The following is a 23,376-nucleotide window of genomic DNA, read 5'->3' as shown; positions in this document are numbered from 1 at the left end:
GTACTGACCCCTGGGGAACACCACCGTATACATTCCTCCAGTCTGAAAAACAACCGTTCACCACTACTCTCTGTTTCCTGTCACTTAGCCAATTTCGTATCCATGCTGCCACTGCCCCTTTTATTCCATGGGCTTCAATTTTGCTGACAAGCCTATTATGTGGCACTTTATCAAACGCCTTTTGAAAGTCCATTTACACCATATCAGCTGCATTGCCCTCATCGACCCTCACTGTTACCTCATCAAAAAACTCAATCAAGTTAGTTAAACACAATTTGCCTTTAACAAATCCGTGCTGGCTTTCCTTTATTAATCCACCTTTGTTAACCAAACTTTTATTTCCTATGTATCAATGAGCAGGTTCATTGAATCATATAGCACAGAAGGAGGCCACTCGGCCCATTGTGTTTGTAATGCCTCTTTGAAGAGGTGTCCAATTAGTCCCACTCCCCCACTCTTTCCCCATAGCCATGCAAATGTTTCCTTTTCCATGGACTTGATGGCACTATTAATGATTCCTTCCAGCACTTTGGTGATGATTGGGAGAAGACTGATAGAGAGGTAACTGACTGGGTTAGATTTTCCTGTTTCTGTGGATACGACATACCTGGGCAATTTTCCACATTGTTGGGTAGATGCTAGTGTCACAGCTGCACACAGCTGTCATAAATCTGAAACATTACTTCAAGGTATCAAGGCTATTAGAACAAGAAGGGACTACATCAAGTTACATCAAAACTACAGCATAGAAACAAGCCATTTGGCCCAACTGGTCTATGCCGGCGTTTATGCTCCAAACGAGCCTCCTCCCTCTCAACTTCATCTAACCCTATCAGGATACCCTCTCATTCCTTTCTCCCATATGCGCTTATCTAGCTCCCCATAAATGCATTTGTGCTATTTGCCTCAACTACTCCTTGTGGTTCCACATTCTTACCACTCTTTGGGCAAAGAAGTTTCTCCTGAGCTCCCTATGGGATTTATTAGTGACTATTTTATACTTATGACCTCTAGTTTTGGACTCCCCCACAAGTGGAAACATTTTCTCTCCGTCTACCCTATCAAACCCTTTCATTATCTTAAAGACCTCTATCAGGTCACTCTTCAGCCTTCTCTTTTCTAGGGAAAAGAGCCCAAGCCTTTCCTTATAAGGTTATCCTCTCAGTTGTGGTATCATCCTTGTGCATCTTTTTTGCACCCTCTCCAATGCCCATCTATAATAGAGACCAGAACTGTGCACAGTGCTCCAAGTGTGGTCTAGGTTAGAGCTGATGAAAGGGCAACTTAGGATGTTAGGAAGAACTTCTTCATACAAAGAGTTTGGAATGGTCTTTTGGAAGCAAAAAAACCTTGGATTCATTCATAAGATGGATGAGATACGAGGGGCCGAATAGCCTACCCCTATCGGGTATCTGTCCATGGAGGAACAGTAGAGCTTTAAATGAAAATCTTGTGCGCAGTGGCCCGGTGACTGGCTGCGGGCTCGGGGGCGGTGCCGGGTTGGGGGATTGGTTCAGAGCAAGAGCTGAAAAGGATCAGAGTGAAGCGGGAGTCCTGGAGGAGCGGGTGTGTGTTGAATGAACAGCGATGGCAGCAGACTTGCTCCTGCAAGGAATGGCTGCGATGTTTAGCAGCGTGTGGGTAGTGCTGCCGGTGGCGCTCGCTGTCGCTCTGGCAACTTGGGTCTGGTTTAACCGAACCGCGAGTCCAGACCTCCCGGAGTCCCAGGAGGGAGCCGGGTTCCAGAGCGCTTCCCCGGACACTGACCGCGGGCGGGTGAAGAGCAGCTACAAGGACACGGTCAGCTGGCCAGAGGAGACGGAGAGCTCGCAGAAGGACAGTGCTGGTAAACATTAACTACCTGTTTACATTGAGTTAATTAGTCTGGGCAAGGAGTCAGCCGCTGCGGTCTCTCTTAACTGCGGTTATATTATGTCGGCTGGGCTGTTATTGACCAACCTGGTTTGCAAACAACCTAAAACAGGCGTTGCTAGGCTTCCAACCTCTTTCTCCCCCCCCCCCCCCCTCCTCTCCTCTCTCAATCCATGACTCTGCACTTTCTCCTTTCCTCTTGCTGCCAGCTCTCTACAGGCGGCTGTCTTGTTGCGGGAAGTTAACCTTCGGAGCATTGCAGGATCAACTGGGGAATATTGTGATTTTAATCTGCCACTGTTTCCGTACACTTCAGGGAGGGGGTTGCTCTGTTACTCTTTAACGTTCACAGCACAGGGCTTGTGCTTAATTCTCTGATCCCAAGTCTCTACCTGCGTTCAATTTTGTAAAATGATTTCTAGTTGTAATTGGTGATGAAATAAAACTGGGATAGGTCAATCTTTAGAATATTTTACAAGTACACAAACACTTGATCATATTTGCATTATCCGGTCACTTTTTTAAAAATTAAACAAGATGGGTTTTTTAAATATTAAAAAAAATCAACAGTCGGCAACTGAGATTATTGGACGATAACCTGTATTTAATGTGAAGTGTATGCAACTGGGAATCTGCAGCACATTGTCAGTCTGTTCACCGTGAATTTGTGTAACTCGTATAATATCGAGTTATCTCAAGATTGGACAGGTGTCAGATAACTGAATAAATCCTAATGTACGCTACCTGGCAATTACACGTTGGTTTGAAGAGATTAGGAACTATTGAGCAGGGGTGACTCCATCAAACGGCCGTCCGATCAGCTCCGCCTGTCCTGCTGCATCATGCAAGGACCGTCCACAATGTCTCCTACACTCCCGCCTCCGCACTGCGCCAAATCGGCACGCGAACATTGCACACCTTTGAGAAGTGAGTGTTTGTTTGTTTCTCAAAAGCTGCAAAATTTATGCAGTGTGCAGAGTGAACTGGTATGAAAACAATACCGCTGGATTCTTTCCTCCCCCCCCCCCCCCCCCCAACAAGCATTGTTCACTTTTTTTTAAACTTGAAATTTAAACTTTAACCCTAATTGTATTTTTGCTCAATAGGTATTGTTACTGAAGAGCAATTGTTAGTCTGTATGTTCCTAAAAGTAGAATATACATTTGTCATAAGTGATAGCAGGACTATTTCTTCCCCCCCCCCAAACAAAACACATGGGGGCTATTAGTTTGGGAAGCAGTGTGTCTTTTTAACAGCTTGGTGCTGTTTCAGCAGCTGTGTGACTAGAGGTATGAATAATGTACCAAGTTTTAGCCCACAGATCATATTTGTTTCAGGACAGGATGATCTGCATATGTGGTTTACCAAAGGTTCTTCCAGGCCACTTATGTACATGGATGTGTCAAATTACTTGTATGCTGACTAGTAGCTTCCAGCTGAAATCCTTGCTTTACATTTGGCAATTTTCACTGACTTTAGCTCTGTGATTTTAAAGCCCTCCATGTAGGGAGGGGACTCTTTTTCTCCTACAGATTAGAATTGCATTTCTTCCTCTTCCATAACAATAATTTGTTGCTCCTTGTACTAGCAAATGAGCCTGTTGTAGGAATTAATTGCCTGAATCAAAGCAGAACTTTGTATATTGTACATCTGTCACTTGATGGATTTTTATACAAATAATCTTGTATTTAATGAATTAAAGGTCCACACTTTCATCTTTTTATATCAGTAATGTTTGTTAAAAAAATCCAATTTTAATTGATACTTAAGCTATCCAAGCATTCTTGAAATAGAACGACATTTCATTCCAGACTAGCTCATGTAAATTTATTCTTGAAGTAGAAACCTTATCAAATAGCTTTCCCTTGTTTAAATCAGGTCCATGTTGTAAATGAATTGTGTTGTAGTAAAATGTTAGATTGTTTGACTACTTCCATGTGTTTGTTTGTTGACAATTTTGGGCAAAGTATTAAGGGAAAAACTTGGTCTTTTCATCTCTTTACAGATGAAACTACAGATGTTGAAAGGGACCATGTACCAGAGATCAAGGGAACAGAGTTAAGAGTTGGTGTGCAGCAATCTCCAGCCAAACAAAAAGTTGATCCATTGGAGGCTAAAGATATTTCAGACACAATGGTCACACATCTGAGAGACACAGACTTCAGTCCTGCATTGTCAAATAAGCAGGATCTACTTGATTCCAGACAGATGAAGAATTTTTGTGAGAATGATCAAATACCAACTCAGTTGACTCAATTAGTCAATGTTGGGCAAGCCACTGTCCATAATGGAAGCATCACTGAAGAGAAGGTGTATGTTTGTGAAACAATAACATCAACTATCAGTATTGAAAAGGTGCATGAAAAATCTGACCATAAGGATGAAGCTTTTGATCTAGTTTCAGCAGTTGATCAGAATTTCAGTGGATCAGATTATCTAAATAATGGTGAGATGACTGATACTGTCATCAGTGACAGTAAGGCTGACCTGCTTAATGAGTTGAAATCTATTAAAACTGAAATGGAAAGAGATGAAGCAAGAGAAATCTTTAAAGAGCAGGTTCATGCTGAGTCAGAAGGAACAAATGTAAGTTCAGAGCCTGAAAATATTGGCAGGAAAGTTGCTGCAGTGTCTCCTTTGCCCCTCAACAATATCTCTGTGAATTTCAATGTTCATTATGTTACTTACTCAAACTCTCAGATTATTGCAGTGACAGGAAACCATGAGTGTCTAGGGCAGTGGGGGAAGTATGTACCATTGAAACCAAACAAGGATGGGTTCTGGTCCAGTTCCATTCCACTCCCAGTGAATTCCAGAATTGAGTGGAAATATGTGATGGTGGAAAATGGAAAGATCAAGCGGTGGGAGGAATGCTTCAATAGGCACCTGGAGACTGGCAATGAAGATTTAGAAGTATATCAGTGCTGGGGTTACCATTGAATCATAAGCAGAAGTTGCAGAATGTAATGCCCAAAACGGAAAGCACTGATTAGCACTGCAGAATGGAGTTCGATAAGAGCTTTGAGTTCACTGAACTAACTGCTTTCAAAGGAACTGAACTCCAGTGATTATGTAGCTCCTCTTCTTTCCACTGTCTTAATTTCTAATAGTTAAAATGTCAGCTGTTTTTCTTTCGTCTTTCTATTTTTGTGCTTCAATTTAGATCAATGGGTGCCAGAATTTTCACTGCTAAAGGTTGACTGTTTTCTCCTTTAGGTAATTGCTGTTGGGATGTGCTTTACATAGATCCCTAACTGTCATTTCCTCCTTCATCCCTCCCATAGCCTCTCCTGGATTGGAAGATTCCCATGGTAATCAGCTAACCTAAATAAATAAGCATAGAACATGCAGTAGGCTGAGATTGACCATACATTTTTAATGGTGTAATATAACAATTACTGCCCTTGGGAATTAGGTCACTTTAACCCATTTCTATTATCTGCATGTGGGAAATGGTTTTAATTTTAAAGATATATAAAATAAGTGTACATTTTCTTAGGATTTCAATAAATATTTGCTTTCAGGTGAAAGTTTTGAGCTTTCAAATGATATTTAAACAGATGTATTGACTTTCCTTCCCCCACCCCAGTCAAATGGTATGGCTTATGAGAAAACATGTAGCTGCTTGTACATTGTGCAGTTCAAAAATGTAATGTCACACTTGGATATAGAAATAGACACCAGTGGAGCAGTAGCCTTTGAATGTGTGGACAGTGTAATTAGAGTACAGACTTTTTTTAAAAAGCAAGTGTTTTGTATCTATCTTCCTACTTGAAGGAATATTCACTTTTTGGAGAGGGGCAATGTTTAAAACTAAAACTAAACATTAAAATTGATTTATTGAAAAGCTTCTTTATATTAAAAAAATGCTTTGCATGTTGTGAATCTACTCAGATTTAGCCCTTCAATCATTTAAATCTGTAATATGCTGCTATTTCCTTCTGTTTGTGGCATACTGGTGCTACCTCTTCCTATAGTGTAATCATTCTTCTGCTAGTCACTTTTTTTTGAATACAATCATTGCTTCTAAATTAAATACCAAAAGGGAGTAAATGGTATGTGCTGTTGCACTGTATGGAACCTGTAGTCAAATCTACCCTAAACTGATGAGATTAAGTCTTGTATGAAACTAGTTTGAATAATCTCAATTTGGATGCTAGTGCTTAAATACAAAGTTGCCCACAATTTGCCAAATGCAGTGGGGTTGGTTAAGGTTGGAGTTCAAATAAATCTGGGATTGAATAGGGAGTAGCTATACTTTGGATTTGACAGAAGGTGCTTGATAGTGATGTGGGTGCTCAAACAAATTTTCATTCCTCATTCAGTATAACTTAAATCTCTAGCTCCTATTGGGAGATAAAATTCAGTAAGTTGTGTATACAAAGTTAACTAATTCCTACCTAGAAAACATTACAGAAAATAGCCATATTTCTGGTAGTGGAAAAACACAAGCTTCCCTTCAGGCATGTGCTAAATAATCAATGGCACAATGAGTAAACTATTTACATTTACCATTTTTAAAAAGTATTGATTTTTCCCTTTGAAAATGAGTAGAAGTGTAATTCATAGACACTGGCCACCTTGTTAAATTTTAATATCTGACTTGAGGACAGACTTTAGTAATACATTACCATAGCAAATGTCTAATCTAGTATAAGATTTCTAAGCTTACAATGCAGCAAGTTTTATTAACTTTAGATAAATGAGTGCCCTTTTTAAATTCACAACACTAAAGTTAAGGCTCCATAGTGCACTCCCACTTTCCAATTTCATTGCACTATAACATTACCCTAAACAAGAACAGTTCTGGGTGCAGAGGTCAGACCTGATTGTATTTTTATAAATTGTATAAATGTACCACTATATTGAAACAAGTGAACTACAGCATGTTCAGTAGTGCAACATGAGTCTACCACCATTAGGACTGAATATATTGAGTTTGTACTGTCTTTGTGTGCAAGTTCCAGCATTACCTGAATTTTTAGGAGGCACAGTACTTTTTAAGAGTCTACACTTCAGGTCATTAGAATGATAATGTACTGAAAGGGTCAATGTTATTACAACCTTTTCCCCCATTGCACAGATCTAACTTCTTAGTTCTTTTCACCTGTTACGGGCAAGACCAGTTCAAAGCTGGTTTTCTTTCCCAGACTTGGTATTTGGGCACCTCCTGTATTCCAATTCCATCTGTCTGTTCTGATAGCAATTGTTGCAGATCTGTCCTTTTTTTACATTTGAGGCCAGTCTGCTCACTGTTCTCAGGCATAGTTTGTTTTTTAAACACCCTCCCCCAGACTCCTGCTCCAAGAAACACAATCCATACTTGAGCTGGTGGATTTAGGCTAGCTGTTGAGGATGAGTGGCCTACAGTGAACTAATCTTATTTTCCTCTCCTGTGATTAAGTGACTTGCTTCTGTTTGGCACCTTCTCCTGAGTGGTATAACTGAGATTAACAATTCTCTTTAGAGGCAGTCATATAAACCCTAAAACTTTTTCTATTTTTGCATTTCTTTTAAAGTGGGTAGCGGCATTTTTCTGCATCTGGTGACAACCTTGTGGCTAAATTCTACTCCCATTAGTCAAACTGGTATGATTAATGCTTGTGCTTTCCTGTTTCGGTATTAAATCTATACTGAACTTTTACATACTGTAGATGTTCTAATTTTATATGGCATGGTCTGACCAAGAACTGAATCTGCAGCCATGTGCAATATGTACACTGTATTGACTTGTGATTTTGCTTGTAAGATTTACTATCTGGAATGAATTTTCTCTTGCCAAAATACTTAAAGCATGCTAATGTGCAAGTCTGTCAATTTTACTTGATTGTTTAAAATGCAAGTTGAATATGCCTTTTACAAATATTCTGGCTAATAGAAAATGGAGGCTCTTTCCAAATTATGAGTAATGTCTATACCAATAGCTTTTTAAAAAATATGCACTATTCTGCACACAAGCCTGTGCATAATTACCAACAGTAGATAACTAGCAAGTGTCAATTACCATTTATGGCATAAAGGCCCTGGTTAAACAGCACCTCCCAAATTTAAGTTTAAACTATTACTCACTGTTGTATTAACATTTAAACCAAATCTGTAATGCTAATTACTGCCTAAACTCTAGTTCATTTTCACTTTCTTGAGTTAAACAGAATGTGATGACAATAACAGTGCATTTGTAACTAGCTGCAGTGGTATATGGAAGTGACACAAGCAATACTCCAGTAAGTGTGGCCTGCTTGACTTTCTTCTCCTCCTCCTTCCCCCTCTTCCCCCCCCCCCCCCCTCTCTCTCTCTCTCTCTCTCTCTCTCTCGGTCCACTAGTATATGTGACTTCAGTTCTGATTTGACAATAAACCATTTCTGCTTATTCCATATGTGATCAGTTTAGCATATAGAAGTATTTAAAGCAAACAAATTAATACAAAACACCACCGTATTAGTTACTTGGCTACAAAGATGTCCTCCTAAATGTCCTGTGTATATTTTAGTCCTCTCCCAATTATCTACCCAGTTAATTGCAACTGAGTAGATTGAATAAAATAGGTTTCATAAGGCATTAAATAGCAGCAGATTTTATTTGTGTACTGCAGTGAGTCAAAAGCCATACACCATAAGGGAATAAAATGCAGAAATGTGCACTTCACTTCTTTAGCATCTTCTCTCTGTCTTTTACTCTCTTTATCCTCTTCTCTTGGCTTCTGATCATGGAGGACATTTCTGTAAATCAAAAGATTTAACATGTTGTAGATTCTGTAATGATTTTGAAGTATTAACTTGAATGAAACCCTCCATAAACTTGTTACAAACAGCAAAAAAAACTTCATTACTGGCAGCATGCACCAAAATAAGCTCTCAAGGTTCCACTTTTAATGTAGTGGAAATTTATTTCTAACAACTTTAAATGCTTTCCTTAATGGGGATGCACAGAATAGATCTAATCAATATTTTGAAATGAGTAAATTGTAAGTATTACTATACCATGATTCTTCAGCTGAAGATCTTCCACCAGGTTCTGCAGACCATCCAGTTTGTTCTGCAGTTTCTTGCAAGCCTGTCCTGCAACATCCATCTGTTCAGTACCTGAAGGGAGAATAGGTAGAGTTAATTAATAACCTCTGAAATTACATCTGATAAGACATGTATGTGGGTTCCTCAACAGATAAAGGTGTTTCTCTGTAGAACTTGAATCACTTACTAAGGAGTAAAGCTCTTCCTTTGGAAGGATCATTGTGGGTGTGGTTATTGAAAATCCTTATTTCTAATACCCATCAATCTAAATACTGATGCACATATGCAAGCTTTTCTTTAATCCTGTCAGTACTTTTTTTTTAATGTTCAACTAACTTGACCTAATTTAACTTGCAAACTTATTGTACTCCATTCAATCACTTGAATTTACTGTAGAGGAGGGTAATGTTTTCTCTGTACTGCAGTTTGTGCGCACTAATGGCTCAGCAACCATTTTTTTTGCTGAAGACACCATCTTTTAGAGCATGTGTTTTAGCTTGGATTCAAAACTTAGTGTTGAGTAGATTTGTCAACCTTAGTTTTGGTCCACTAATTTTTTTAGGTATCTTGCATATTTCAAATGAACAGTAAATATTCTCTTCCACAGTAATGTGGAACCTGTAAACAGGCCTCTTGGCTTATAATCAGATGTTTCTCTTCATTGCCCATTATTTAGTTGTGATAGTATGGCCTGGGCCTTGTCATGTTACATGAACTGTTGCTGTGACCATGCACATTACTCCTATCTTCCAGAAGACAGACTGACTAACTAACTAGTGCAATGAGGCCAATTATAAGGCAAGAGGGTGAATTTAACCAATTTTCCTAACATTTCTCTAACTTAAACAGGTGTCTGCCTGTATAATGCTGGAGAAGATTACAGAAATAGGGAGGGGTGAGGCATGAAGGGATTTAAACACAAGGAAGAAAAGTTAAATTTGAGGCATTGGGTAAGTGGGACTTGGTGCAGGACAGGCTACAAAGGAAAACTAAAGTTTCAGTGCCCTTGCCCTCTGGTGGGGCACAATTGCTCTTACCGTTATTTTGAAAGTGAAGTTCATTTTCTGTATATTGTGTTGGTACGTAGCTGATCCTTGAAGCGCCCAGGTCATCTGAGGCTGAAGTTTCTCTTCTGTGCTCACACATTGAGCCAGTTAGCAAGGAAGATACTGGAGATCTGTCTGGCAGACTCTGCCGCTTGGAGGAGGTGTAACATGGACTACCTATCTGTAATGAGTGGTCTGCTGTAGGGAGAAATATATTTCATTCATTTTTTATATGCTCAAGTTTATGAAAGATGAATTAGGCAACTGAAGTAAGGTGTATAGTTGGCCATCACTACTTTTGGTGTATCAATATATAGGGGTTGCTGCATTTAGATCAATACCTAGAACTGATATTTCCATGACCTGACTAATTGAAATAAGTTATTACCGTTCACATCTTTAAAATCTTGTGTAACCGGACGGAGTCAACAAAGATTTTGATTTGGCTTACTTTCAGTTGGTCAACAGGCTGGGGATGAAGTTTCATTTTGTTTGAAAAACTGAAGTAGCTAGATGTAAACAATAATTTGCATCTACTTAGCACCTTTTTGATGTAGAAAATCATCCCAGTGTGCTTCAGTGTAATTAGACAAAAATTGTGCTTAGTCTTGTAATGGGAAATTGTTTCCTGCAAATGTTTTACTGTTGGTGGTAACTTGGTGTTCTAACATTTTTAATGTGGGTTTTTGATCCATTAAATCAGCTGTCTAAATTACTGTTATCCCCTGGTAAATGATCAGCTCAAATACCTTCAATGCAACCTTTGTGCTGGCTGTGGACTCCCTTTTTTTTAAAAATGGACTTCTCCATGAATCTTAATAAAGAATTAAATGGATCCTCAGTTCATTGTGAATTCTGAGCACTAAGATGAAAGCTAGAACTGAGAGAGAACTTGAAAAATATTAGTGTTTGGACTGTTTGTGTTGAAGGGGTTAAACTGATCTCTTCAAACTTTTGGCACACTTCTAATCACTGCTTAGTAGTATCTCTGAACTTTGAACAGTGAAGCACAAAGAACAATGTATGAATAGTCACTATTTTAGCTTGCATGATTCTGCTTGTGATTGGCAAAAAATTAGATACCTACATAAAGTAGGAGTTTATTGCAATTAGCTTAATTGTTAGACCTGGATACTGTAAACTTCAAGGACAGGTTGCAAGACACAATTCTGGTTTATAATGTCTGCTTATAGCATTACTGGAAGGGAAAAAGGTATTTTAAAAAGCCCAACATATGTATTGAACATAAATAAATGGATGGTCATCACTTGAGCCAAACACAACTCATACTACTTTAGGCACAAACAGGATCTGGATTAAACTGTGTTGCTTTCCTACCAGGTAAGGTAGAGCCGGTCTGTCATAAAAGCACCTGGGCTTGGTATCTGAAGCCAGAACTGCTTTGCCCTATTTTGTGTAATAAATTTTGGAGGCCTCAAACCATGACATGGTAGGGGCTATACTGGAGACACTGGTCAACTAGAAAGGCTTTTTACACAGTTTGGACATGTCCAAGTTTTAAAAACCTAAAATAACAAAGCTACAGCAAAAGTGTACTGGTGCAGAAATTCCTGCAACAGTAAGATTGGTGATATAAGCTGTAAATTTCACCCTTTTTTTGCATGCTGATTTCCCCATTGCTATTACTCCAATTTCCTGGGTTTCTAATTGGAATATGCTGCAGTGAATTAGAATCAGCACAGCTGTTTTCCAGGGATGGCTGTTAGCAATCCCTCCTTTTCATAATTGTTCAATAATCAGTTTTTTTAACAGTCACACCTGTAGACTGGCTTGATTTCCTGCTTCAGACTGCATTATTACATTTATCCAAAATTATAGTCAGTCTAATTAGACTATCAAAATTAGTTTTTTAAAAAAAACTGTTAAAATATAGCATGTATCCTTTCATTGCCCTCAAGTTTTTAAAACCATGGGAAACATCACATTCCATGCTGCCCTGAGGATATAACTGAGTGTTACTTTTAAGGCAAAATAAATGCAACTGTGCCTACAAGTTATGAAGTACATGTATTTCATGCAATGCTGCTTGTAAGTTTGAACTAGAGATGAAGATGGAAGCACACGTGACAGAGGTTTTATTTGTACCTGCCTTTGTTTTAAAATGCCTTTTACAAGACAAACATTTAAGTGAGTCTATGATAAACCTTTGAGAAAGTGCTGCTGAACCTCAGCAGGTCTGTTATTGAAGAATCTACAGCAATGTGAAATTAGATTGTTCTGTAATTCTCTCCAATAATGAGTTGAATTTTTATTCTGCCCCTGTTATTTCTATTTGATAGGCAATAATCTATTGAATACTTCCCAGCAGTTAACAGATCCCATCTGATGCTCAATTTGTGCAACTGAGTAGATAATTAGAGCTGCAGGCCTACAGACACATATCTATATGTAACAAATACAATCTGTCAATAAACTTATTGCTGCAAGAAACTATCAATTTAAAGACCATTTAAAAAAAAAAAGACTTATTAATATGCAAAGAAAGTATGGTAATCATCCAAATCACTACTCCTGCCAGGCTGATCTTAGTGGAATCAGTGGATGGATACATAGAAAAATATAACATTGTATCCCATAGTTAGCCTAATTCCTTTGTGACCATATGTGGAGATTCCATGTAAATGTAGTGTGCAGTCTTAGGTATAAATATTACTGCTAATTATTTAATATCAGTAAGACTCTGAATCTTTGTCTTTGTAGTAATTTAAAATTTAATGAAATGCATGAAAGCAGCAGGTGGTTACTGTTGACTGTTTTAAAAAAGTAACTGAGGCATATTAGTACCCACATCTTTACAATCAGCATGCCTTCCATGGGAGAGAATTAACACTTTTTTAGTACCAGTTTGGAATTGGGGGCAATGGAGTTATTGGGCTGGAAATTTGTTTTTTAAAAATGAGCTCAACAGTGCTCACCATTGTTGGTAGCCAAATGAGTTCCAGCAGCTGCATATGCTCAGTCAAATAAGGAAATCCAGAACCTACTCTTCCTGGTTCACCAGTGATCTGACAAGTTCACCGTAAAGGGATATTGCTGGCGACAATCAACAGATCAGTGCCAACTTACTCTTTATCTTTGCATATAATGTGAAAGCAGGTGCTAGAACCAGCTGAAATAAATTGGAGAGTCTTTGTTCATTGCATGGATGCATTATGCATTTACCTATATATTTGGCTAAGTGAAAATACTGACATGGGGAACTAAGGTTCACCCATGCGTAGGTAGAAACATGGAAACCAAACATTTAAAACAAGCGGGTGGGGGGGGGGGGGGGAGAGAGAGAGGAGGAGGAAAATCAAAACATTTACACTAATATTTTAGATGTCTCGTGGGAGGATTGTCTGATAAGTAAGTCTCAATATCAGGAACAGACTCAGCTGGCTGCTGTAACAAGCAAGAGTTAGTATTAGAAATGTTTGGCATTTTCAGCAATGGTTTATTTCTGGCACAAACACTTTTAAATATAGGTTATTTCTTCCTTTACTGTGGGATGTAAAGGATATGGGATTCTGGGCTTTGAGGCATAGAATACAAAAGCAAGGAAGTGATACTAAACCTTTATAAAACACTAGTTAGGCTGGAGTTTTGTGTTCAATTTTGGGCATCGCACTTTAGGAAGGATGTCAAGGCTTAGAGGGTGCAGAAGAGATTTCCTAGAATGGGACCAAGGATGAGGGACTTCAGTTATGTGGAGAGATTAGAGAAGCTGTGATAAACTGGAAATACTCATCAGGCAGCAGTTGTGGAGAAATAAACAGTTGATGTTTCAGGTCAATGACCCTTTGTCAGAACTGGAAGAAGTTGATTATTAAATAGTTTTTAAGGAAGTACAGAGCCAGGGCAAGGGGAGATCTCTGACAGGGTGGGAGGGCAGAAGTGATTAAATGACAAGGGATGATGGTGCAAGGTAAGGAGAGTGGTAATAGGACAAGAAACAAGAGATGGGTCAAGAGGAGCTGCAAATGGCATCAGAACCATTACTTGCTGTCCAAAAAAAGAGCAGGGGTTATGATCTGAAGTTACTGAAATCAATATTGAGTCCAGAAGGCTATAAAAGTGCCTAAGCGAAAGATGAAGTGCTGTTCCTTGAGCTTCCTTACGAAGGTGTAAGAGGCCGAGGTCAGAGTAGGATGGGGAATTAAAATGGCAAGCGACCAGCAAGTCAGGGTCACGCTTGTGGACTGAAGGTGTTCAGCAAAGCGATCAATGTAGAGGATTGGGGAGCTCAAACTCTGATTAGGTGATCGCTTTGTTGAACATCTTCAGTCCACAAGCGTGATCCTGACTTGCTGGTCGCTTGCCATTTTAATTCCCCATCCCACTCTGATCTCGGCCTCTTACACCTTCGTAAGGAAGCTCAAGGAACAGCACCTCATCTTTCGATTAGGCACTTTATAGCCTTCTGGACTCAATATTGATTTCAGTAACTTCAGATCATTACCTGCTGTCCAAAGAAAGAGCAGTGGTTATGGTTCTGATGCCATTTACAGCTCCTCTAGACCCATCTCTTGTTTCTTGTCCTATTACCACTCTCCTTGCCTTGCACCATCATCCCTTGTCATTTAATCACTCCTGCCCTCCACCCTATACGAGATCTCTTTCCCTGGCTCTGTACTTGCATAAAAACTGTTTAATTGTCAACTTCTTCCAGTTCTGACAAAGGGTCATTGACCTGAAACGTTAACTGTTTAAGTTTGGCAGCAGTTGTAGAGAAATACTTAGTATTTCCAGTCTGGTCTGTTATTTCAGAATTCCAGCTTCTGCTGAGAAAGTTAAGGGGAGATTTAATAGGTGTTCAAAATCATGAAGGGTTTTGATAGAGTAAATAAGGAGAAACTGTTTCCAATAGTAGAAGGATTGCTAACCAGAGGATACAGAGTTAAGGTGATCGGCAAAAGGTCTAGAGGTGACATGAGGAAACTCTTTTTAATGCAGTAAGTTGTAATGATCTGGAATGCGCTGCCTGAAAGGGTGGTGGAAGCAGATTCAGTAGTAACTTTCAAAAGGAAATTAGACAAATATTTGAAGGGGGAAAACATTTACAGGGTCATAGGGAAAGAGCAGGGGAGTGTGATTAATTGGATAGCTCTTTCAAAGAGCCAGCACAGGCATGGTAGGCTGAATGGCCTCCTCTGACCCCCAAGTTCAGGAGTGACTTTTTAAATTTAATGGATAATTTCTTCTTGTATCTCTCTACTCTCATTCCATAGTTACTGTCATCTCATTTTCTCCCTTTTTTTAATCAATCCTTCTTTTAATCAATCCTTCCATCTGTCTCTCCTCTCTACTATATGTTTCTAAACATGTTTGTATAGCTCAGCCATATTCCTTTACTGATGCAATAAATTTCATCTTACCTTTTACAAAAAAAACACTGCTTACAGCAAGGTGAAAGTGAAATTCAGTGTCAAGAGTTAGGATTAGACCATGGAGGACTTTGGTGTTGGTGCATAGGATGAGGTGGGCAGAGGCAATGGAGTGCCGGGGGCAAAGATATGGGAGGGGAGGGAGTGATCGAAGACATTTCAGCAATCGAGGGAAGGGAGTGTAGCTGGTGGCTGATAGCATGCAGAGTAGGGAATGGAGGAACATTTTAAGCAGCAGAGTATGGGTCCAAAAACAGATTGGTCTGTCGATCATGTCTGCCTGCTTGAACTTGAATTTGCAGTTTAGCCATAGTTAAGTTCTTTCTCGTATTAAAAAAATGCATCAATAAGGGTGTGGCAGGGGCAACAAACGTGCATTGCTTCAGAGGAAAAGGAAAACCAGGGGCTGAATTGTATGTATAAACTGTTATCGAGGAGCACTGACTGACCATACATGTGCAGAGGCCCTAAAAGGGGCTTTAAGGGGCAGAGACCTTGCACGTGCAGAGCCTGAGATAGCAATAACATGCATTTATATTGCACCTTTAACGTACGAATTGTCCCAAAGCATTTTACTGAGCCAGGAGGATGATTGAAGGTTTGGGTGAAAAGATCGTTTTTGGGATGGTGTAAAAGAGCCATAATAAATACAGGAAGAGAGGGTCTCTAGAATTCCACAGAGCAGGGTTTTGCCATCAATGGTGGGATGGTGGTAGGATGGGATACTTAGGAGCCAAGGCGGACAAAAGGGTATGGGAAGAAAAAGAAGTCGATTGGAGGTTGCAGAGGTGGGATGGACCAAGTCCATAAAGGGATTTGAAGAGGGGGGGTGAGGATTTTAAGTTGACTGTATGGGGGGACAGGAAGCCAGTGTGACTCTGAGGACGAGTGATGGACAAGCAAGGCTCAGTGTGGGACAGGGTATGGGCAGCTGCATTTTGGACAAGATGGATGAAGGAAGACCGGGAAGAATATGGAGGTAACAAGAGCATAGATAAAGGTTTCAGTGGGGGAGGGGCAAATATATGGAGGTGGAAACAAGTGGTCTTTGTGATAGAGTGAATGTTGGCTTTGAAGCTCTGCTTCAACAGGATGCTAAGATCATGAACGGTCAAGTTCAGCCTGAGAGGCCAGAGGGGAGGATGGAAATAGTGCCAAAGGAACAGTTTGCGGCGAGCACAGAACCGGACAACGGAGCCAAGATGCTGGAGCAGGACAGAATGATCAACTACGCTAGATTTTTTTTATTCGTTCATGGGATGTGGGCATCGCTGGCGAGGCTGGCATTTATTGCCCATCCCTAATTGCCCTTGAGAAGGTGGTGGTGAGCCGCCTTCTTGAACCGCTGCAGTCCCTGTGGCGAAGGTTCTCCCATAGTGCTGTTAGGAAGGGAGTTCCAGGATTTTGACCCAGCGACGATGAAGGAACAGCGATATATTTCCAAGTCAAGATGGCGTGTGACTTGGAGGGGAACGTGCAGGTGGTGGTGTTCCCATGTAACTGCTGCTCTTGTCCTTCTAGGTGGTAGAGGTCGCGGGTTTGGGAGGTGCTGTCGAAGAAGCCTTGGCGAGTTGCTGCAGTGCATCCTGTGGATGGTACACACTGCAGCCACTGTGCACCGGTGGTGAAGGGAGTGAATGTTTAGGGTGGTGGATAGGGTGCCAATCAAGCGGGCTGCTTTATCTTGGATGGTGTCGAGCTTCTTGAGTGTTGTTGGAGCTGCACTCATCCAGGCAAGTGGAGAGTATTCCATCACACTCCTGACTTGTGCCTTGTCGATGGTGGAAAGGCTTTGGGGAGTCAAGAGGTGAGTCACTCGCAGCAGAATACCCAGCCTCTGACCTGCTCTCGTAGCCACAGTATTTATATGGCTGGTCCAGTTACGTTTCTGGTCAATGGTGACCCCCAGGATGTTGATGGTGGGGGATTCGGCGATGGTAATGCCGTTGAATGTCAAGGGGAGGTGGTCATTGCCTGGCACTTATCTGGTGCGAATGTTACTTGCCACTTATGAGCCCAAGTCTGGATGTTGTCCAGGTCTTGCTGCATGTGGGCTCAGACTGCTTCATTATTTGTGGGGTTGCGAATGGAACTGAACATCGTGCAATCATCAGCGAACATCCCCATTTCTGACCTTATGATGGAGGGAAGGTCGTTGATGAAGCAGCTGAAGATGGTTGGGCCTCGGACACTGCCCTGATGAACTACTGCAGCAATGTCCTGGGGCTGAGATGTTTGGCCTCCAACAACCACTACCATCTTCCTTTGTGGTAGGTATGACTCCAGCCACTGGAGAGTTTTCCCCCTGATTCCCATTGACTTCAATTTTACTATGGCTCCTTGGTGCCACACTCAGTCAAATGCTGCCTTGATGTCGCGGGCAGTCACTCTCACCTCACCTCTGGAACTCAGCTCTTTTGTCCATGTTTGGACCAAGGCTGTAATGAGGTCTGGAGCCGAGTGGTCCTGGCGGAACCCAAACTGAGCATCGGTGAGCAGGTTATTGGTGAGTAAGTGCCACTTGATAGCACTGTCGATGACACCTTCCATCACTTTGCTAATTGAGAGTAGACTGATGGGGCGGTAATTGGCCGGATTGGATTTGTCCTGCTTTTTGTGGACAGGACATACCTGGGCAATTTTCCACATCGTTTGGTAGCTGTACTGGAACAGCTTGGCTAGAGGCACAGCTAGTTCTGGAGCACTGGTCTTCAGCACTACAGCTGGGATGTTGTCGGGGCCCATAGCCTTTGCTGTATCCAGTGCACTCAGCCGGTTCTTGATATCACGTGGAGTGAATCGAATTGGCTGAAGACTGGCTTCTGTGATGGTGGGGATATCGGGAGGCGGCCGAGATGGATCATCCACTCGGCACTTCTGGCTGCAAACGCTTCAGCCTTGTCTTTTGCACTCATGTGCTGGACTCCGCCATCATTGAAGATGGAGATGTTTACAGAGCCGCCTCCTCCCTTTAGTTGTTTAATTGTCCACCACCATTCACGACTGGATATGGCGGGACTGCAGAGCTTTGATCTGATGGTTGTGGAATTGCTTAGGTCTGTCTATAGCATGTTGTTTCCACTGTTTAGCATGCATATAGTCCTGAGTTGTAGCTTCACCAAGTTCGCACCTCATTTTTAGGTACGCCTGGTGCTGCTCCTGGCATGCTCTTCTCCACTCCTCATTGAACCAGGGTTGATCCCCTGGCTTGTTGGTAATGGTAGAGTGAGGAATATGCCGGGCCATGAGGTTACAGATTGTGCTGGAATACAATTCTGCTGCTGATGGCCTACAGCGCCTACATGGATGCCCTGTTTTGAGCTGCTAGATCTGTTCTCAATCTATCCCATTTAGCACGGTGGTAGTGCCACACAACACGTTGGATGGTGTCCTCGATGCGAAGTCAGGACTTCGTCTCCACGAGGACTGTGCGATGGTCACTCCTACCAATACTGTCATGGACAGATGCATTTGTGACAGGTAGATTGGTGAGGACGAGGTCAAGTAGATTTTTCCCTCGTGTCGGTTCGCTCACCACCTGTCCTTTAGGACTCGGCCAGCAGTGGTGCTACCGAGCCAATCCTGGTGATGGACATTGAAGTCCCCCACCCAGAGTACATTCTGTGCCCTTGCTACCCTCAGTGCTTCTTCCAAGTGGTGTTCAACATGGAGGCGGAAATCAGCAGGAGGTTTCCTTGCCCATGTTTGACCTGATGCCATGAGGTCCAGAGTCAATGTTGAGGACTCCCAGGGCTTGTTAGGCCATTTCAGAATCAACCACGTTGCCAAGGGTCTGGAGTCACATAAAGGCCAGACCGGGTAAGGATGGCAGGTTTCCTTCCCTAAAGGGCATTAGTGAACCACATGGGTTTTTATGACGATCCCGTAGTTTCATGGCCACCATTACTGATACTAGTATTTTAATTCCAGATTTTATTTAATTAATCGAATTTCAATTCCTCAGCTACCGTGGCAGGATTTGAATTCATGACTCCGGATTATTAGTCCTGGTCTCTGGATTACTAGTCCAGTAACATAACACTATGCTACCATACCCGTTGTGGAAAGATCGAGGATACTGCAGCACTGTCCATGTCGGACGATTTCATTCACAACTTTGGCGAAGGAGGTCAGTGCTAGGACTGGGACAGAAGCTGGGCTGAATGGATTTGAACAGGGATATTCCAGAGAGATGAGCACAGAGCTGAGAGGCAAAGGGAAGGTTAGAGAAGGGATGTGAGTTCTTTTGAGTAATGGAGAGATGACAACAATTTTGAAGGGGAGAGGGACAGTGTCTCTGGAAAAGGAACTGTTGACAACATCCGCTAGCATAGAGGTCAGGAATGGTTCTTGGGCAACAGGAGTCGGGTGGGGAGGGAATTTATGGAGTATGAGATGGGGCTTATGGAAGAGGAATTTTCAGACAACCGTGTGAATATGGGGGACAAACTGAAAAACAACTAGGGGCTGGAATGTTTAGGAGACTGAGGGGAGAGAGCAGAAGATGCAACTGCATAGGTGGTATTTATCTTTCAGAAAACAATTCCATGAGCTCCTCACATTTGATACTACAAGTGAGCAAGGAAGGGATTTGAGGAGGAGGGGGTGTTTAGCTGTGACGAGAAACCTAGGATTGTCCTTGCCCTTCAGAGGGAATGACAGGAGTGGGAGAATGATTGATTTGCAGGGATAAAGGCATCAAAATAGGTTGTGGCATGGTTTAGTAGGTCACTGGCAGAAGTGCCAGTGGAGGGAGGGCTGGAGGAGTGGAGGGGAAGCTAGAGAATTTATGACAAGCTAGCAGGAAGTTTTTCCATGGGTCCACAGGGAGAGTAGTGGGATTGGGAAAGAGGGCAATGCGGATGATGGAGACAGAAAGCCGGATTAGTAATTGATCCAGAGTCCACGAGAGATAATGAGGTTGAAGAGGTAACCATGGGTGGGGGAATTTGTGAAGGGCAAGATTGATTGAGGATAAGAGGTCAGAGGAAGAGGTTTGGGGGAGTTTGGATCCCTTCAGCTGCCTAGGTCTCATGCTATGATATTCCTCCCTAAACACCTCTGCCTTTCCATCTCTCTAAGACATTCAAAAGGGCGATATGGAGTGAGGTGGTCATACTAAGTTTTTAGTAATTTTTTTCAGCATTTTTAAGCATTTGTTCTTTGCTCCATATATACAGTGCAGAAGGGAAATGCCTGCTAAAAGCTAAGTTTTTTGAGCTATTTGGATACTACTGTGACAAAACAATGGGAAAAATATACAGTTGGGTCCTTACTCATTTGTAATTCATTTGTTTTCAATAAGGCAAGAAGGAAATACAAAAACCCAAAGCGTATTAAATTCAAAATCTTTTCAATAGTTTAAGGGATCCAAATATATTTTTTAGGTAAATTACAAAAGGAATTTTAAGTTAGCTGCAAGTAAATCATTCTCTTCATATCTTAAGGCTCGCTCATTATACCTCTACACAATCTTTTCAGTTAGTTGTGTCAAAACCTAACTTTATTTTGAAAACTTAATTTGAAATACCCTCATTCTCCAATGTTTCCTCTTACTGGTGCATTACATATGGTGGAATTTGTAAACAGCAAACAATGTCTATTAGCACAGTCGATCAGTGTACTTTTTAAAAAAAAACTTTCAGACTTGAGACCCGAGCTCATCCAGACTGGCGAGATGAGAATCTTTTCCTACCGATGCCAATAAGTATCCTAAAACAAAGAAGTTCAGGACAGTTTCAAACAATTTCCTAATGGGCACAATGCCATAAGCACAAAGTTGCCCATAATTCCGTATAAATTGGCAACCTCATTCAAACAAACCATAAGGTAGGCAGTAAGGGGTTAAGATATTTTGTTAGCAGGGTGAGGAAGTTAGTGCACCTGACCTGCAAAAGTAATAGTGTTCCATTAGCCATATGACATCCCTCACCTTGATGCTCACAAGAAAGTACCCAGATATAAGGCCTTGCTCACACTTCTCATTCTCCATATTCATTCTGAGCAACCTTCAATGTTACGTGAAAAATCCTCAGCTTTACACAAGGGATAATTTTCCAAGTACGTGCACCCAGCAGGGAGCCACACCCACTGCGAGCACATATTGGAAATTTGGGCACTGAGCTGTGCATAATTTTCCAACCATTAATGGTTGGAAAATCACGTGCAGCACACCAGAATTTCCAATATGCGCTGCCACCAAGGCTCCCCACCAGTAGAGCCAAGTCAGATAATGGCCTCTAACATTTGTGTAAACTTAAGTATTGCATAGGTGTGACCTCATCTGCGACCTGGGTTCAATCCAGCCCGAACTGATGGGATGACAGTCTCCTGTCTGGCTCTGTAAGGGGTTCTATGTTGAATGAATCTCAGTCCATTTCCTAGTGAGAACAGGCCTGCAGCATAAAACTACCTCAGAATTAGCACTATTTGGCAATCTCAATCAGTTTAAAAAAAAAGCCACAGGATGGCTGAGAAATGGGGAAAACATCAAACTGGTGTACTGGGATGTCCCCTTCTGAAGTTGGGTTGAAGTACACGGTTGAAGTGGAGTGAAGGGTCCTTTACACTGCAGTTCATCACAGAGTGCTGGAAGCTGACTGTTATCTGAAATGCAAAATGTCTAGTTCCCAGTACTAACACCTTCCCCCGTGTTGGACATCCACACAACAAAAAAACAATTTACTGATTATGAAGGGGTTGTAGACAGTGAAGAATTTCTGTTCTTAACTCATCAATGTTTTTAGTTACACCAACAGTAACATTCATTACTCATTGCTGTGGAAATGCAAGTAATACTGTACAAATTTCAAGTTTGTTAACAATAACATAGACTGATGAAATTACAATGGAGATGGACTCCAACTAAACCACGACCGTGTTAATGAACTCACCAATGCAAGTTAAATTGTCAATATTGAAGGGTTCTTTTACATCCTGAGAACACAACATTAGTGGATCCCTGCAGGGAAGAGAGGTGCAAATAGCATTCCAGATAGCTAGCAGCATGCATAGATTTAGTAATAACAGCATAAAGGTTAACTTCAGCATGCATGTCCTCATACTTTAACAGAATACATAGTACATTCAAGCACATGTATCTATTGGATTTTAAAGTCACAGTATAAAAAAGGATGACTTGTTTTTCATCCCCAAATAAAAATGTCGTTTTAGGGTTTAAATCTACAGAAAAGTTGTAGAAATAGCAATCCAGTGACCCCTGCTGGAAAGTTTGCATGTGGATGGCAGTAAGGATAGGATCAGACTTTGTGATGCCCCTCACGATCATAGTGACAACTCACTGTCTAGACTTAGGCATAGTTGAGATACTGGAGGGTGGCTCGTGCCTGTGGAACCAAAGTCCAGCAATGACAATTATTAGCAATTTAAACTAGAATGTAGTGTTGGCTACATTGTGAGAATGAAAAGGATCACAACTGAGCATTTGCTTTCTTGACAGTGATTGTCAATTATTAGGAGCAGCATCATGCAAACAATTAATTTGTACAATGTGACCGAACACACTTTAAAATATAACTCTCCCCCCTGACCCCGTCTTTCTAGTTTATACAAGGAACTATGCATTCTGAAATCACACAAGAATGATTTAAAATGGCACACATTAAATGCTGGTATTTGGGTTTTTTTGTATTTCATTAGGTACCAAGTTTCAGCTTATAAGGCTAGATTGACTAATAGTTTAAATGAGATGGAGGGAAGAGAGAAAGGAGTCCCCTTCAAAAAGGATGGGGACATGGGAGCAGAATTACAGAAATGTTTACATTTATTGAATCCTTTGCTGTTTAAGAGAAGTCTTAACTCCCTCTCACACAGGTAACAAATCACAAACAAGTCAGTGTTATAACATGCGAGTGAATACCAGGACTGCATTATATAATTCATAATTCACTCAGTTATTTTTTAAAAAGCTGCTTTTCAAGTACAATACATGAAGTGTAGAATTTGGAAAGTTTGGCTTACATTTAATTTTATTAATACCACTACTTGAAGTAAATGACAACTAATGTCAGTTGTTTTTACAGCGGTGTGCACATCAACAA

The 23,376-nt window shown here is 41.1% G+C and overlaps 2 protein-coding genes across 6 annotated transcripts in view; one reads left to right on the top strand and one right to left on the bottom strand.

Moving 5' to 3' along the window:
• The first annotated feature begins 1,533 nt into the window (after positions 1-1,533).
• On the top strand, positions 1,534-9,100 carry stbd1 (starch binding domain 1). Its single transcript, XM_067990196.1, has 2 exons — positions 1,534-1,846; positions 3,878-9,100. The coding sequence occupies exons 1-2, from the start codon at positions 1,588-1,590 to the stop codon at positions 4,810-4,812; spliced, it is 1,194 nt and encodes a 397-aa protein (XP_067846297.1). The 5' UTR covers positions 1,534-1,587; the 3' UTR covers positions 4,813-9,100.
• Positions 8,432-23,376, bottom strand: part of LOC137325263 (coiled-coil domain-containing protein 158-like) — a 137,979-nt gene continuing 123,034 nt past the window's right edge. For 2 of the 5 annotated variants that reach the window (XM_067990146.1, XM_067990164.1), the window contains exons 22-25: positions 22,210-22,277; positions 9,921-10,127; positions 8,854-8,955; positions 8,432-8,592 (exon numbers count right to left, since the gene is read on the bottom strand). In XM_067990146.1, the coding sequence (XP_067846247.1) occupies positions 8,516-8,592; positions 8,854-8,955; positions 9,921-10,127; positions 22,210-22,277 (454 nt within the window). In that variant the 3' untranslated portion in view covers positions 8,432-8,515. Of the gene's footprint in view, positions 8,593-8,853; positions 8,956-9,920; positions 10,128-22,209; positions 22,278-23,376 lie in introns of those variants that run through there. The other 3 variants (XM_067990155.1, XM_067990174.1, XM_067990183.1) reach the window with 3 other exon arrangements.

Source organism: Heptranchias perlo, chromosome 1 (genome assembly GCF_035084215.1).
Source record: "Heptranchias perlo isolate sHepPer1 chromosome 1, sHepPer1.hap1, whole genome shotgun sequence".
Classification (NCBI taxonomy): domain Eukaryota; kingdom Metazoa; phylum Chordata; class Chondrichthyes; order Hexanchiformes; family Hexanchidae; genus Heptranchias; species Heptranchias perlo.
This window is presented reverse-complemented; position numbering and strand designations above follow the sequence as displayed.

Bases quoted from the DNA above. Each gene is read 5' to 3' on its own strand.
- stbd1 (XM_067990196.1), top strand. From the start codon at position 1,588: ATGGCAGCAGACTTGCTCCTGCAAGGAATGGCTGCGATGTTTAGCAGC. The intron at 1,847-3,877 runs GTAAACATTAAC...ATCTCTTTACAG, and splicing joins CTCGCAGAAGGACAGTGCTG to ATGAAACTACAGATGTTGAA.